This window comes from Dermacentor andersoni, chromosome 6, assembly GCF_023375885.2.
Source record: "Dermacentor andersoni chromosome 6, qqDerAnde1_hic_scaffold, whole genome shotgun sequence".
Lineage (NCBI taxonomy): Eukaryota > Metazoa > Arthropoda > Arachnida > Ixodida > Ixodidae > Dermacentor > Dermacentor andersoni.
Genome location: NC_092819.1, coordinates 150,459,666 through 150,477,136, shown reverse-complemented (window position 1 = coordinate 150,477,136; position 17,471 = coordinate 150,459,666). Strand labels below are relative to the sequence as shown.

Sequence of the window (17,471 nt, the reverse complement as noted above, 5' to 3'; positions counted from 1 at the left end):
AGTACATTTTCCCTCTGTCTTATCCCCATCACAGTTTTACCATAAATTTATCGACACATCAATATTTCTGATCTTCCTGAGATATGGTATTTTGGAGATGTTTTCAATGTTATGTGATAGGCGTCTTCGGCATTAGCATAGTGCACTCGTGCTGGTGGAGGAAGGGTATATAGTTCTTGCAGTGCTTTCAGAAAATGAAGTTGTTAGTGGTACCTCTCCTCTCTTTTTCTAGTTATATTTGTCGCCTTTCTTTGTGCCATTTGTACAAAGATAAATTCGTAAATTTGGCAAGGTATGCAGTCGTGCGCTGCAGTGTTGTGAAAAAAAAAATAATAATGAAAATGTCCTGCCACTGCAGGAGCAGCTGAAGCTTCTGCGTGAGAGCCTCAAGAACCAGCTGCAGCTGCTGAAGCAGCAGCAGCGGCAGGACCAACGTGGCAGTCAACCTGGCAGTCAGCCTGGCAGCGGCAACGAGGAATGGGTCATGGTGCCCATGCCACGGTAGCAGAACACACACACACCACAATGCAGGAGAATGACGTTGTCAGTGCGCATCTAGTACCAGCTGCCACTGAAGTGTGTGTTGGCCTTCGCAATCTGCTGCTGTAACTGGGTTGGCACGGTTAGGGTTAAATGTTCTTGTTGTTGTGTGGCTAGCTCACCAGCATCGACTAGTGACTCTGCGGAGCATGGGGCGAGTTATCTGTTGTTACTCGGTGGTTTCGGGGGGGGGGCCTAGAAGCTGGACAAAGTGGCCACTGGCAATTGTTACTGCAATACGGTGGTTAGCCAAGATTGTTGGTACGACTAAATAATATGGCAAACAGCGTGAAAACGGGGAAAAAGATTAAAAGAACAGGCGACAGGGGTGGCTACATCCAATTAATGTCTACTGCACGGGAGCTAAATGTTTAGGCAGCTGAAAACAAGGCAATTACAAATAAATCCCACCTACTCGGAACCCCCCGTCACTCATGTGGTCATTTTGTGACATGCGTGTGTGTGTCTTTTTTTGCATTTGCCTTGATTTTTATACCTTTCGCCTAATAAACATTAGTTGGAAGTCAGTGTCCACATCATCAGTTTCCTCAATCTTTGTCCCGTTTCCACGCTGCTTGCCATATTATGCAATCGTTGGTTGGGAGCATGCACATTCCTTGATGTATGCTCTCACTTTTTCCAAGGTTTGTAAAGCTGCTGCATAAGTGCTGGTGCCAAGTTCCTTGGTATCAGTACCCCTGGCACTGATAAAGGTGTGAGGAAGAGCACATATGCCATAAATGCCTGCATAGCAACAGGGGGCCCTGTGCCCAACTGACTTGAAGCAGACAATTCTGACTTGTCTGCTTGTTTTGTCGTGCCACAGGATTGGCAAGTGTGCAAATGATAGTAATGGAGGCAAAGGAGATGCCAGTGAATTCTGGGGCCTTTCGATTGCTGTCATCAAATTTTTTGCTGATGCTTTCTGTTGTCAAATAAGCTTCGGGGAAAACCTGGCGAAACTTCCATCAGTTGCTATGGCAACAGACATTGTCTCCTACTTTTTGTGCATGTACAATTACACAGGTACTCCCCCCCCTTTCTTTCCTGTGAGCACTAGCCCCCCAGAATGGTACAACCTGTATGTGCGTGAAATATTTTTTCCTTGAGTCAGGCCATCATACAAAGAGTAGCGTATCGGTATTGAGGAACTGGCTACCTAACCTCTTCTCAACCAGTTTTTTGTTACCTTTGTACCATATTTGCAATGCAGTGTCCAAGGTTCCAGTTATTATCGGATTCTGTTTGTCAGAGACACAGGCCCTTACCTTAAAATTCCAAACAAGCGCCCTTACCCGTGCAAGTACACCCCCTCCACTTTCGAGTGATCGGAAATTGGTGCCAACTACCGAGCAAGCGCCCCCTCCCTTCACCCTGTGCACCACTTCATGCATTTTCACCTGACCACCTCGTTATAATTTTTTGTCAACATTTTATGAAATTGCATATTAAATTGCATAAAATGGCACAGTTTAGTGAGAAAGAAATTTATTGTTTAGCCACACTTCTGCTGAGGCCCGATTGTTCACCATAGCCAGGTATCTCCATAGCCATAGCCTTCGTCAATCGCCATTTTGGTCAAACGTGCGAAGTGTCACGTGTTAAGTGCGAGACACATGGTGTGGTCTTGCATGTGATCTGCGTTACGACGTGCCGAAGTCCTGCTTGCCGCACACGACGATTCAAGACACATGGGGCAAACGAGCGAGCGGCAGGTAGCTCCACCCAGAACCGGTGCCCCTGCATGGATGCTCGAAATGACTTTGCAAATACAGTGAAAACAAACGTGTTTGTAGAGCTCTCTTGTTTTAAACAAAAGATGCCAATAGTACAAACACGACTATGGGAGCAGTGTAGACGTCTTTCTTCTAGGCCATGTCTGCAGTGTTGGCTCCATTGACAGCTGCCGATGACTAGGAGCCGGCAGGACTAGCTTGCTGGGCCGTCGAATCGGAGACCAGTGGCGCTTGTGACACGACCGCATGCAGCTCGTAATAAAGCACCTATCTTGGTCAGCGCAACGTGTACACTATTATGTCACGCTTAAACTGCAATACATTTGATTTTATCAACGCCAATGGAAGCGAATGAGTAAGCCAGGTGAGCCTTTGATTGCTGGGAGACTGTATAGGCCTAGCTCGCTGGCTGCTGGATGCGGGGCCACCGGCCCTTCAATTTCGATTCGTGCCAAGCAAGGCCTCCCCTCCTTTTCCACAGACTTCCAAGGATTATCTTTCAATTTAGGGGGGGTGCTTGCTCGGAATTTTACTGTGTTTACGATGGAATTGACAACCGTGACATTTTCTATCTGTTCACTAGCTTGCTCTGTTGTGGGACACCTTAGAAGCATGTTTAATAAGGGGTTGAGTTTTAACAATTTTTCACAGCAGTTTGCTAAGGTGGCGGTGCATCTTCAGCGGTACAATGACTGCTTTGCTGTGAACGCATTGTAACGGCCACAATGCCTTTTCACCTCAACCTGATGTGCAGGCCGAGAAGCTTAGCCATTTTTGTCTGTTTCACTCATTATTCTATCAGCCTGTCATTGAGTTTTTATCTACATGCAAAAAAAAAAGAAAAAAGAATGAGCTCAACTCGTGTCACAATGCAGGCTTGTTGGTATGTCATCCTGGAATACTGCCGTAGTGCAAGCAACACAAGGACACTAGAACGGAACATGGGCACACCGACGCTGTGTAGGTCCATGTTCTCTTCTCTGTCGTCATGTTGCTCGCGCTGCGCTAGCATTTCACATGAGAACCTTTGTGGCTTGACGGTCACCTGGCAAGGTAATGTATTGGTGGGCAAGCTGTGATGTGACCCACACAATTGCACGCGTGTGCGATTTTTCTTTGTGGGAAAAGCCGTCATTTTATTGACGTCAACCAAAGCTCATTTGACCGCACACAACTCCACATTGTACCTGTCCAGGCATAATGGCTACAGCAGAATGTCACTAATATGCCATCACGGTTATGATTTTGCTGAAGCCTTGATCCGACTGCTCTATGAAAATAGTCAGCATGTTCGTGTAACACATTTTGAGGGATTTTTATGTTGCATTCTTCAGATCTCGCGGAAGATGTGTACTAGGCTTTCTAGTGTATATGTTTTCCTCTATCTTTTAGTATAATGCATTGTTACATTGAATCCCTCGTTCGGGTAAATGTGCACTACTCGTAATTCAGGTTTTGCAATGTGTCGCATGCCTTGTGCTGCATGTAATGTTGTAGTACTGTGTGTGATATGTCTTAGTACAAATTACATTACGACATTATGTTGCTGTGTCTAGAAAAGAGTACTGTTTGCTTTTAACCATCACAACATGCAATACAAAAAAGAGTTAGTTACATTCTAGGTTTTTACGTGCCAAAACCACAATATGATTATGAGGCATGCCGTAGTGAAGGACTCCGCATCAATTTTGACCACCTGGGCTTCTTTGACGTGCTCCCAATGCACGGTATACAGGCGCTTTTGCGTTTCGCCTCATCGAATTGCGGCCGCCGCTGTCAGGATTTGAGCCCACGCCCACCCATGCAATACAGACGACCTCAGAAGTTTCTAAAAGCTGTGCCATAGCAGAGTTTTTTTCATCATCTTAGTGTGTGGCTCACAGTTGCAAAGTACAGTATGCCTTGCCCTAAGGAAACATAGTGTTCAAGCCCATGTAATTCAATACGGGTTGCATCAGCATCATTGAGGATAACTAGTTAACATGATGTGTTAAGTAGAATCGTATTAATTAAAGTTGTTTTTCCAGGCCTTCTTATCAAAACTGAGCTGCAATTGGGGCTGCAATACCAGCTCCGATAATACTCAAATATCACTGTATTGAATCAAATTGCAAACATTTCAATAATTCTATTTGCAAATTGAATATCTACACTTTGATCTTGCAAATATTTGGTATATCTGGTGTAGACATCCACACAGTGCCGCATGCCACATAATATTCGAGTGGAGCCCCTTGTGCTCGACACAGCGGTGTGACTCCAGATTTCAGGATCTTTGACAAGTGACTAATTGCACATGACTTGACTACGAAAACTGCGACCTCCGTTGACTTGCGCAGCGCCAATGATGGCTGTGCATGGAGTGGGGGATTGAGTCATGTGATGCGAGGTCCGTGCTTTCATTGGTCGGTCTTACTTTTAGCCCACCTGCCAGAAAGATGCGAAAGCCCTTCTGTGTTTTGGAGAAAATCTTGAAAAGCAAAACTTTAGATGCACTAAAATATAGTCATAAAATACAGGTTCACTATTAAACTGAGCATGTCTATAAAATACAGCTTCATTATTAAACTGAGAATGTCATTGGTATTCAGTAGAACACAACGTCACTGTAATTCTTCAGCTTCAGAGGGAAAAAAACACTTTATGCTATTCAACAGACATTCTATTGGTAAAATACTTTTCAGATTTTGATATACTAGAACTGACCTGTAATCAGTGCTGGCATGCTAATTTGGAGTTCTTTTGAAAAGAGTAGACTGTAATGTACATTTTGATTTCTATGTACCTCAATTACTGATAGTTTACTAGTTTACTACATCCTTTTTATGCAATGCTTGGAGACTTGCAAGCATCTACCGCACCGCGTTTTCTTGACCAAAATTTCTAAGCATTAAATTTTGTGATAAACGTTATTTTCAATTCTATATTCAGCTTTTCTTTTTTGGTTCAATTCAACATTTGATGCAAAATCTACTATTCAGTTTTCATACACCCCTACAATTAAGTGTTTTCTGTACGTTACATTGACAGGAAACATGACTGTCAGGCACATTCTCGAGCGTGCAGTGCAGAAGACTGAACAAAGAATGAGTAGGGTCAGGACACAATACTGGCTTACAGATAATGTTTTGTTGTTTGTTACCGTGTATGCATGAAATTAAAAGCTGTAAAGAAAATTCGCCGACGATTACGATACTCCCTAATGGTGTATACGTCTTTTCATTTCGCGATATATTGCTTGGCGCAGACAATCTGTCTCATGCGGCATGTTGCAAATGGAGTGAAGTGTGTCGCGACTGCCTTGCCAATCAGAAGATCACGAGAGGCAACGCATGGGTGACGTTTGGGTGCGATTCACAGCAGCTGCCACAGACACACCTCCACTCATGCAGCGTTTTGTTGCCATATATGGTACCGGTGATGTCATCAGTGAATGTACGATGTGCGCTTCTCTGGTGCCGTCTTATAGCCATCGTCGCCCCAAAACCCATCTTGCACAGCACTACGCTTCTCTGCTCATGCTTTCGCCATACCCTCCTCCTCTGCTTTCCTCCTCGCGCTCTGCATTCGCTGCTTCATCCTTCACTGTGCTCGGTTACGAGGACACCAACACCCCCTGCAGGAATGGGTGTCTAAGAGCCGCGCTCTAAAAAATATTGTTGCAGAGACCATCGAAGATGATGTCAAAGTAAAGGGAATAGCTAGTGCAAAATGCAGTATTAAAATGGACCCACCAGCTGTACTTTCGACGTGCATTGCTGATATCAATAACAGTGTTTAAGGATGACATAAATTATCGTCAACATAGATGGCATGACAGTGTGACAACTGCAGCTGCATAAATTTGTGATGACGATATAAGTGATGACGGTGCGACAGCATGATGAGAACCGAATGGCGATGAGGATGCCATGACAGCAGTTGTGCAGCTTTGCTTCTCGAGTCATTTTATCCATGGAGGCCAGATACTCCAACCATTCGCTTTACAATCATGCAACGCACTGTGAAGTTGGTCAAAGTGAAGCTGTGGTGAACTGGCAAGATGAAACATCACGTCTCGGCAAGAAATTAGCGCGGATTTTTGGCAACTAATGTGTCCCGCAATCATCGCACCGGATGGCAGAGAAACACGACGAAGTGCTATCTCCAACCACAGCGTCTAGCCTTCAGATGTCGCGAAGTTCTCATGCGACAGTGCGTGCCTTTCAAACAGCAAAAGTTAGCATCCAGCAACAAACACGCCCTGTTTCTCAGTTACACGAGAGTCCAAGCATGAAAACGGGTGACAGAAACAAAGAAAACCCTCCGCATTAAAAAAAAAATGAATGTCATCAAATTTTCCTATAGTCACTGTGCTTCCTGCGGTCTTTTGCTCTGCAAACTTGAGTACGCTTCAGAGTTCGCTGGCCCAGCAGTTTGTATGCTTGAATTTAGGAAGCATTTACAATTAAGAAAAAAATTTTTAGCTGACTGATTTGCATCAAACTTGTACTGTGTGTATATATTTAATTCCACTGACTTTATCAATGTAGTTTTGTCTCTTGAGGTGACAATTAAAGTGATAGATTTATAGATATTAAAAAGAGGCATGCCATTGTTTGGAGCTATTAGCAAATCAACATGTGACAATTTTTAGGGTGCAGAATCAACCAAGAATGTTCAACGAGGATAGTAAAGTACGTTTGTGCACTGATCATGTGATGCAGTAAAATTTGGGCTTTCTTGTGACCTCTGCATGAGGCTGTTTTTGAAGTTGATGTCAGCTCTGCATAGCAAGAATGTTAGTCGTGTTACACTTCAGTCGGTTGGTTGTCTCTTCCATTTTTTTTCCCTTCACGAGTGTTGCTCTTGTTTTTTCAAAGCAGTGAACATTTGAAGTTGAGCTGTGTATTACGGTTATGTGATTAGTCACCCTGTGCTTTTCTCGGTGTAAATGATGCCCTTTGTCATTGGACATTTTACATGCTTCTGGACAGGTGTGAGCTTCTCCCAGGCAATCACTTGGTGGTAAGCTACAAATGTCTTGTGCCTTGATGTACAGCTGCGGACAAAAGTAATTGGTATGCAGGAGCTATGACCAAACTGCATCTCAGTGCCACTGGCTGGCATTGATAGCCGGTTCATACCTCTCAAGCTGTTTTTTTTTTTTACCCATAGATTGGCATGGCATTTGCAGCTTCTGCGGCTGCAAATGACACTCCATCACACTCGTCAGCGTGATGGAGCTGATGGACTAGCCGTTTCTTCAGTTTGCACAGGCTACACACACCCCAGTGACACAGGTGCGTGTAACTGCTATCAGTTCCACCACATTAGCGAGCTTTCAGCCACAGAAACTGCAAATGGCACTCTGATCCATGGATAAAAAAAACGGCTCAAGAGGTAGACTGGCTATCAACACCGGCCAGTTAGCATGTGCGATACAATTTCTAGCCTTCCCTCAAGGCTGCCAGAGGGCACTGGGATGCAGTTTGGCCACAGTTGTAATACTTTTGTTTCGTCGTGAGTGAATTCATGATTGCAAGATCATCTGTAAATTGTTAGGCTTCTGTGTGCGCTTTCATTGCATAAAACTTCTTGAATCGCTAGGGTTTCGCTCAAGCATCATAACTGGCACTTGAGTCGAGAGACCATGGTCAACACAGGGTGGTGAAAGAACTGCCAGCTGCTGTACATATCAAATCATGGTGACAGTCATACTTTGACGTCACAAACACGGATATAACAAATTCTTGGCTATAGCTTGGTAAATCTAAAACTTGGTAGGATACACTTTATTTCATTCATTACTCAACCGGTGTAAAAAAAAGCTGGAAATGTGAAATGCAAGAGGCAGCCATGTACCCAGGATTTTTTTTCAGAGGCGGGGGGGCGTGTGAGGGCAACCCCAACCCCCGAGGTAATGTTTCTGCGCAGATGAGGGGCGGGTCTACTTTTACTACGTAGTACAAACGTTAATAATTCCCACCATTTGCTATAAAAGCACGTAAACCCACAAAAGAGAAATGAAATAAGGTGTATGTCATGAGTACGCCTGTAATATACACCTCTCCTTTACTTGGCAAACCAGGAACCACATGAAATTGACTCGTGCAGAAAGGACACAGCCAAGAACAAGTAAACAAGCAAAAGCATAAAATGAAGATTCCTAGTGGTGTTTTTTTAATGAGCACTGTAAGAATTATAGTGAAAGATATATTTGTGGAACAATCGCAGTTCTTTTGGATCCCTCGTTTACTGTTCTACCAAGTGAGGTGCCAAAGCCCATAGAGTTTCATACAACAAATAGTAGAGGGAACTCCAGCGCTAGCGTCTACGGGAGCTGCAATGGGAGCAGTTGAGCCAGCATGGGAATTATGGGAAGTGCATGGATTTACCTAAACTTGGTTCTTCCGGCTTCAAGTGGCTTTGTGACTTTGTAAACTTGTAATTTTCAACAATGTACTGTGCATTAAATAATTAAATAAACATTATTAAAATTGTCAGACCGCAGAAATTGAACACAGAATCTCTGGCACAGAGGCCTCATATTGAAACCACTAAGCAACGGATGCATACATCGACAGGTGACATATAACACCCTTATGAATTTATTGCGGGCCCGCCAATCCCTTGAGACGCTAGGCACGTTTCGATTTGGCCACCTCGACAAGCTGAACCGTTGTAATTAGTAGCAATTATTTGTGTTTGCAGCGTCTTCTGCACTTAGAAATGTATACATTGCTCTGAAATTTACAACAATGAAGGCATACCGAGCATAATAAACGAATCCACAAGCACGAAGACCAGACAAATCCATGTACTTTCCATCATTTTCATGTTGGCTCAACAATTGAAGTGCCAGAGTTCCCTCTAGTACATTGTAGGAAAGTCTATGCCAAAAAACGACTCATATTGTTATTTGGGAAGTTGCGTAATGATGCATGGCTGCCAGTCCCGTACAACATGCCGCTTAATTTCGGGGGGCCTTGGCCCACTCGGGCCCCCCTTGGTACAGCTCAAATCTTCGTACAGCTCAAAATATATAATGTGGTAGCAATACTGTCTAATACTCAAAAACTTGAATGGCACATTCGGGACATGCATGCGCATCTTGGCCAAGGGCTTGGCTTTGCTGGCCCGCAGCAGAGAATGATAACACCGGTTGCGTGGTTGCTTATTAACGTTGGTGCAAAGGATTTCTGTAATCTAGGGTTTTTCATGAGCTATTTATAGGCACACCAAGACACCAACAGGCCATCAGTCATATTTTTGATGACCCATCAGAGCCATTATGCTTCCATTTCCTTTGCTTTGACTCGATTGCAAAACTTTGTCTCGCCAATATCGGTGTGCGAGCTTATAACAAATACGTAATATTATAACGATGATATTTTTGTGTTGGATGGGACTTATATTGAGGTTCGATGTAGCTTAAAGTTTTGCTTGTCAGCATCAATTTCTTTTCGATAGTTTTTTTCATTTTCCACATCACCTTTGTGTTCACATCCATTGAAGCCTAACACTGCACATGTTTTACTTGCTGATTTTTGTACCTTACGTATGACTTCACAAATTTTATTAAAACGGATGTTTGGGTGAGTTGGTAAGCCATATTTGAAACAGAACAGCGCGGTTTTGATGGGGACAAGCAGGGAGAAACGACACGGACGAGCGCTACAGTGTCGTTTCTCTCTGCTTGTCCCCATCAAAACCGCGCTGTCCTGTTTCGAATTTTACAAATTTTACTGCTCTTCTAAAGCCGAGACACTATGAGATCCTAGTTGCCTTCAGGTGATTGTGTTCTGTTGCACATGCAAGGGCACTGACTGCCACAGTCAACCACGAAAGCTTACGGGTCATGGGATTTGTCAAAAAAGCTGAGTTCCCATGATGCCTGGGCCTGTAGCCTCAAATTCAAAGTTTCAATTTGTTGTCTGTTTTGTGACTTACACATTGACCCAGTAAAGTGAAAGCGCCGTGCCATAAAGAGCACAAATTCACACGTGGTGTAACCCGCATCTCGTAAACTTTATTGGCCAAATGTACATACTATTCCCGCAGCCATCTGTTCTCCCACTGAGGAGGATATTGTGCATCACAATTGATAATGCTCTTAATGGCATGATAATTTAGGCTGCTTGATGCATACCTTGTGCGGAGTAAAACAAACGACAGGACGTGAAAACAGTCGGCAAACACAAGGGCCCTTGTTTGTCGTCTGCTTAACCCTTTCAGGGTCAATGACGTAAATATACGGCGCCGCGAACAAGTCCAAAATGGTCGATGCTGTATATTTACGGCGCCGTCTGTATGTTTAAAAAGCGCACCAATTTCCTAATTTTTTCTTTCCTGGCATGTGCTGCCACTATGTGGGAGTACAGGGAATTTTCTCGCGCCTCCCTCTCTCGGTTTTCATTGCATGGTTTGTTTCAGAGCTAGTTTGCTCCGGCGCGTCTATGTACTACCGCTCGCGCATTGGCGTGGGGGCGGGCGGGCAACGATTTGGGCTTTGTTCCGCAGGCGGTTTCGGCTTCTTGCGCTCGCAAAACTGATGCCTATCTCGTTACTATCGCTTGAAGAATGGCCGCCTGTTTCTCGCTCGTTTAGTGCTCACAGGGGTGAGCATAGGAAGGATGCCACCGTGCATGCGTTTCCTTTTCTTTTCTTTTCTTTTGGGAGACTCGCGATATCTATTTGCCTCAGATTGGCGATAAGATGAAGGTTAGCAGATCTTTGTCCATACGTTATGCTTTTTTGACGGGCACACAACCACATAGCTTTCTTGGGTGCGCTCACCTACGCAGTTCGATTAGGCTATGGATGTAAATATTAGTGTAAGAGCAGGAACATTTGAGACATGCCAAATATTCTCATGTGCGCATTTTCTAAACCTTGAACTAGAACAATGCATCAAATTTTTAATTCTTATAAGTTTATTTTCTTTTTTATTGTTGTTGTTCTTGAATATAAGTACATATATACCAACGCAAGATATTTTTTCTCATTTTATGGTCACCCTAGAAAAATTATGGTAAATTTTTTTCAACATAGGTCCCTCAGAAGAATTAGAGTCTGCAATTAAAAAAATCGACCCTTGGCGGTCACATATGGTGAAAAAAAATCGGCCCTGAGAGAGTTAATATTCTATTTTGACTTCTGTTTCTCTCATTGCCTTAGTTTGTTCTCAATATCTTGTCCTTGCTGTCTCAGTATGATTGTTTCCCCTCCAATTTGTAACTGCTGTCATTGTCCTTCCTCGTCACCAAGTGTAATCACCACTTCGTCTTCCCCACCAAGACAGACCCATTATGAAATCAACCACTTCTGCTTGATGATAAGCTCCGTCTCTTGCCAGATACTGCATGGGCTTACCGTTTGCTGTGGCCTCTGAAAAAATACATTCACATGCTGTACAGTTCCTGACGGCCCCGTATTAATAATACATTGCGAGGCCTAAATGGACCAATAACCACCCAGAATGTATTATGAGATGCTTGTAGAAAAAAACAAAAACATTATGTGATAGAATTGAGCATGCTGTTTGCGATTAAAGCAGGAATTATAATTTTAAGTTGGCACAGAAGTCTCTTAGAATGGTATGTGGTGTGAACCAGTGGTGACACCTTGTATTAGAGATGGAAGCAGTAAGTCGGCTGTTATTAAGTGCACCATACTTACTGTTAAAAATTGCAGGTGTCTTGTGCATGTATATTGCAAGCTAAAAAAAGGCCACGGCATCAATGGTTCTGCCTAACAAGCGGTTCTGCCTTTGCGCCAATGAGTGGAACGACAAGGTCGTGGCATTTCCCATTGCATGGCAATGCACAAGAGTGCTGTGGTATGCACACAAGTTTGTGAGCGAGTGCCCAGAGCTTTGTGGTGAGCTAACTCACCAAATTGTGTTGTAAATGGGCACCAGCACCACATGAATAGCACTGTACTGGCATATCTTACTGCTTCCCACCAATGCCAGCGTACAATCGCTGTGGCACTCACCTGTCGGCGTTTCCAGCATACGACTTCATGATCACGATTGACACTTCATGATCAAGATCACAACTGCAGATACGAATGTTCTGATCAGAAAAATTTTCCATGGATATGTATCCTGCATTACCATTGCAAGGTTGTACACTATGAACCGTATGCTTTCGGTTTCATTAAAAAAAAAAAAGAAAGGGTATCACAAAAATTGGTTGTCGGTGCCTTTATTGTCTCGAAACTGCACATTAGGCTACGAGTAACAGTGTGGTAGAGGGCTCCCAATTGATTTCGACCACCTGGCATTTTTTAACATGCACTTTAACCAACGTGCACGAAGAAGAAGAAGAAGAAGAAGAAGAAACTTTAGTAAAGAATAGTCCGGCAGTTCTTGATGTCGTGGCCTCAGGTGACGGCTCGAAGTTCTTGGACTCGAGCGGCATCTTTGGCTTGCCGGACGGCCCAGAGCTGGTCTGCCAGCTCTGAACTTCTGATAGCCGCCTCCCAGCGGCGGCGACGCCTACGGAGAAGGTCCCCCGCGGCTCCCGCATCCGGGGCGGCGTCGGGAAGAACGGAGCTCGAGCCTTCTCCTACTCTGGCAACAGCCGCGATTCTGGACGCGTCGCCAACGGAGCTGCTTTGATTACCGTTATTGCCGGCACACTCCCAGAGCATGTGTCGCAGCGTTGCTCTGTGTCCGCATGTTTTACACGCGTCTGTTGGGTACAAACTCGGATAGCAGTGATGTAAGATAGCGGGGCTAGGATAGGTGTGTGTCTGGAGTAAGCGTAATGTTACGGCCTCGTTCCTGTTCAATTTATCGTGCGGTGGCGGGAATGTGCAGCTGCAACAGCCACAACAGGCTGTTGTGGCAACAGGTTGTTGTTGGCAACAGGTTGTTGTGACAACAGGAGGTTGTGGCACAGTCAACTGTGCCACAACCTCCTGCACAGCAGGACAAAACCGTAATGACTGGGCTACTGCAGTGGATAGGCATGTGCTGCACTTCACTTCAAGTTTGGTGCTCAAGCGATGGCTCAGTGCTTGGAGCTCTGACATGGTTTTCTGGCCTCCGCTGCCTCTGGGAAGCAGTTTCATTTTGCTTTGTAGCATAGTCAACAGGTGCTTTTTGTTGGATTGTGTTGAATTTCCTTTGCATTCTCATTGACAGTTGCTCAATTCTTGACGACTTTCGTAGGATTATTGATTGTTCATTCACAAGAGCTCTTGTGGATAGGAATCGTGTGCCTAAAGACGGTGTCGTAACAAAACGTTGAAGCTAAAGATTGGCACAACTACAGAATGGCACAGATTGAGAAGGGGGGGGGGGGGGGGGGGGTTCTACATACTGTAAGGCAAAGTACTTGCATTAACATACTCTAGCTCATTAATTGCTGTTCAGGTGATGTCGATGAACTTGTGCTAGCAAGGCACAGATGCTACACATCCTGTGCTTGCTCTAACATGGCGTGCCATCATGTAGCATGCACTCGTTAAATGATGGCTGTTGCTTCCCATGATACACTTTCACTATTTGTTTCCATGATTACATGTGTCATACTTTGGAGGCTATCGACAAGATACTGTGGCCGAGTGATAATGTTAAGTGCAACTTGCTATGGGCAGTAAAACAAAAAAACCAAGGTTTTGTAATAGAGTGTTGAAAATGCTGGTGTGTAGATATGTGCCTCTTTTTATCAGCATACATTCCTTATGCATAGGCTCCGATGCAGTCATTTAGGAAAACAATATTTTATTAGCATATTAGAAAGAAAAACTGCACAACCAGCCATAGTGCTCCTTTACTTGTACCATGTAGGCAGTTCTTTTTGTACGTCTTGTGCTGCTTTCTCACAGTACCAGCCTGTGTATGGTCTATTGAACTCGCAGTGGCATTCATACAGCTGGAGTGTGTGACTGGTTGAGTGCCCTTTTCTTGATGCGCAGCATCTGTTATTGATTGTGGCGTTTGCTGGGCACATCGCAATTTAATTTGCCCAGTAACTAAACCTTGTACAACCGCAGCTGTAGCCTATAGGAACGTTGATAATAGTGCAAACAATGTAAAGAAAAAGGACGCACAGGCAAGTTTTGATTTGCAACAGTATTTTATTTAAAGAATAGTGACTTAATGTACGGGATGTTGTCTCTGTAAAAAACGCCTGTGTAAACATCACTTCCGGCCACACCAGTGGCTTGTTTCTGCTTTCCATTTCACTCTTTTCAGTTTTTTTTTTTGTGCAGTACCATGACTTCGCAGTTATTTTTTTTCATTACTACCATACCTTGATGTAGCACTAGCGCCTTTCACCAAGAATACAGTCAAAATGTACTTTTGTAACAATAGAGATATAACAAATTACTTCATTGCTATAATGAAACAAAAAATTTGAGACAATTCGCATTGCATCAAAATGAAGATTTGTTTGCTGACAGCTCAAAATATGTATTCTAGCAGCAAGTACATACTTGACAATTGCAACTTGGGACAGCACATTTCAGATGCACATGTTCATATTAATAAGCCAGCAACTTGGCTTGGCTAGTTTGTGTTCAGTAAGCCAATGGGCTGATCCTGTGTGATCACAAATTTGTTTACTCATTGCAATAAAAAGTGGGTGCTTGTCATTTTTTTTTCTTGTATGCACCATCTCGGTACAGCAATCTGTAGACTGGCTCGACAGAAAAATCTACTGGTCCGTCAAGGGCATCAAATTTGTGGTGTCCCTCACATGGAACACATTCTCTGATATTTCTTTTATTCATTATATTGGACTTTTGCAGTTATAATGTATATTAGGTGTAACAAAGACACTTTTGTGTTGGATGTGACTTTGTTATGACAAGGTTTGACTCTATTCATGAGCACTTATCGTCTGCTACAGTGCCACGCAAAATATTAAAATTTCCTTAGTGCAATGAACGGTGGTTCAATCTGTTGCCCAAAGAGTAAACGTTCCACATTCCTTTGTTTATGTGGCAGGTATTCAGCCACCTTAAATTGCAGCACCAGTCCTATGACTAAAAAAATAATGCTTGTTCAATTCATCGTCGCTGCAGACGAAGCATACTTCTTATTTATTCTGTACTAAACAACCAACTGTTGCATCAAAGCATGGCGATAAAGCCCATCTCAAAGTCTAATTACTTCATAAGATTTGCGTACTAGGAAGTTATCAGAATAGCCAGAAAAGTCAAAAAACATACTCACGGAATCACATATGCAGACACGGTGTGAGCTTGGAAACAAAGAAAAAAAAGTCATGGTTCTTGGGTCCAGATAGCTGTTGTTCTTATATAAAATTTATTTGTGAGTCACAGACTTTTCATTTTTTGTTTCTCTGTTCCTTGTTGGCTACGCTGTTTCAATTTATTCATGTAATGTGCACTTTTTTTTTTTTCATTACAGCAGAGGTAAGCCATCTATTGCTGGCAACCTTTACTATTCTTGCAGTGTTGTTCATACATTACGTGTCCATGTTTCTTGGAACTGATTCTGGGCTGTGTATTGCTATGAAATGGTGCTGCTTCACATAACAGCGACATTCAATTGCGCAACTTGTCAAGCTTATGATTTTTTCTGTATAACAGTTGTCTATTAGGAGTATGTGCACCACTCTGCCTAATTGTTGAGTTTGTCGAGTGCAACCTCGTTTGGATGAGGACAGAAAAAAAAAAGGACAACATCCATCTGTTTTCTTCCTGCTATTGCGCAGTTCAATATGCTTAACCATCAAGTCCAAATATCGATATCAAAATTGAAGATGCCTATGTGATACAGCTGTCACTGTTCACGATCAAGTCACAACTAGCTGAAACACATAATTAAATCATCCTTTTTTTTGCATGCTGCTAGGGTTGCAACTTCTTTATTCTTTCCAGTTGAAGTACTTGCCTTGATGCATCCCTGTGTTTGTGTTGAGTGACGTTTTCTCATCAGTGGCTGCTTGACAAATTGGTAAATGTTTGTGTATTCTCTAAGTGCTTGGTGAATGTTATCTACACAACTATACAACAAGGGCTCTAGAAAGATCAGTACAAATGAGCAAATAGTAGCATGTATAGATAAGGAGTTGATGCTTGGTCTTACAAGGTGTTTCAGTAATTACTGTCTGAATATTTTATTGTAAGAGGTTTAAAAAATTAGAAGAAAAAGGTTATAAATTTTGACGAATGAGGTACATAGCAGTGGTGAACATAAATCACTGTTTAACAAATTTTCATCAATTAGCCTTTTAAGTAACGGCATTAGGAAGCATGTTGTAATTGCGGAATTGAAGTGTGGTAGTATGGAAATCATAACCATTTGCCAGAAATCATGCCTAACACTTATTTTGAGAAATATGGGCTCGCAATGTGTGGCAAAGGACATTGCTGTTCCAGCAAACACTTCTGGATTTCATTTGCCTGCAATGCGGTAGCAAATTAACTTGAATCTTAGGGTATTTGGACACGCATTATAAATCCATATTTTTCGAAACTAGTGCTAGGCACAAAGCTGCTAGCAAAGGGTTACACTTCACATACTGGTCGACTTCAATCCTACAATCATAATGTGTTCCCTACTTTAATTATTGCTAAGCTAGTTAGAGAAGATCAGGTGACAATAATATTTCAATTATCAGATTGTTTCATTATGTCCATCATCCATATGAACCTTGTTCAGTGAAATTCATTCAATAATTGCAGACAGCTATTGCTAAAACACCTGTGGTATTGCCTAGCAGAAGGGCTTGCCTGTTTCCCCTAACTTCTGTGAAGTCGTATATAGACAGTTGTCTAAAATTCCATGCAATATGAATCACTCTCTTGTGTTTAGCCTCCAGGCCAGCTAGCCCTTAGCACTGTTTGTTTATGACACTAGTAGGGGGCTCTTTCACTGAATGTTGAATTGCACTTCAGTTGTCCCTGCTGTTTGTAATAAAGAACCTGTGAATTTGGAACTGAGATTGATTCCTTACACTGAAATGGGACAAGAAGACATAATTTTAATGCAAATAGCATTCTTTGCCTACTTTAGCCATTTTGAGCCTATCTAATCTATTTATCTATCTTGCTAACTAGCTAGCTAGCTAGTTGTGGTTGTTTTATTGGTCATTTTATTGTGATCGTGCTGTCATTCAGGCGTGATTATTCTGCCATTGTCATACCCTTGTCGTCAGACAGATATGATCATGCATCCCTTGTCATATTCATAGTGCCACTGTGCTCATGTCAGCATTGTCACTCCAG

General features: G+C 42.9%; 1 protein-coding gene across 1 annotated transcript in view; it reads left to right on the top strand.

Moving 5' to 3' along the window:
• Positions 1 to 17,182, top strand: part of LOC126523499 (mitogen-activated protein kinase kinase kinase 7-like) — a 131,343-nt gene extending 114,161 nt beyond the window's left edge. The window contains exon 16 of the mRNA XM_050172105.3: positions 359 to 17,182. Coding sequence (XP_050028062.2) covers positions 359 to 505 — 147 coding nt within the window. The 3' untranslated portion in view covers positions 506 to 17,182. The remainder of the gene's footprint in view (positions 1 to 358) is intronic.
• Positions 17,183 to 17,471: the final 289 nt, after the last annotated feature.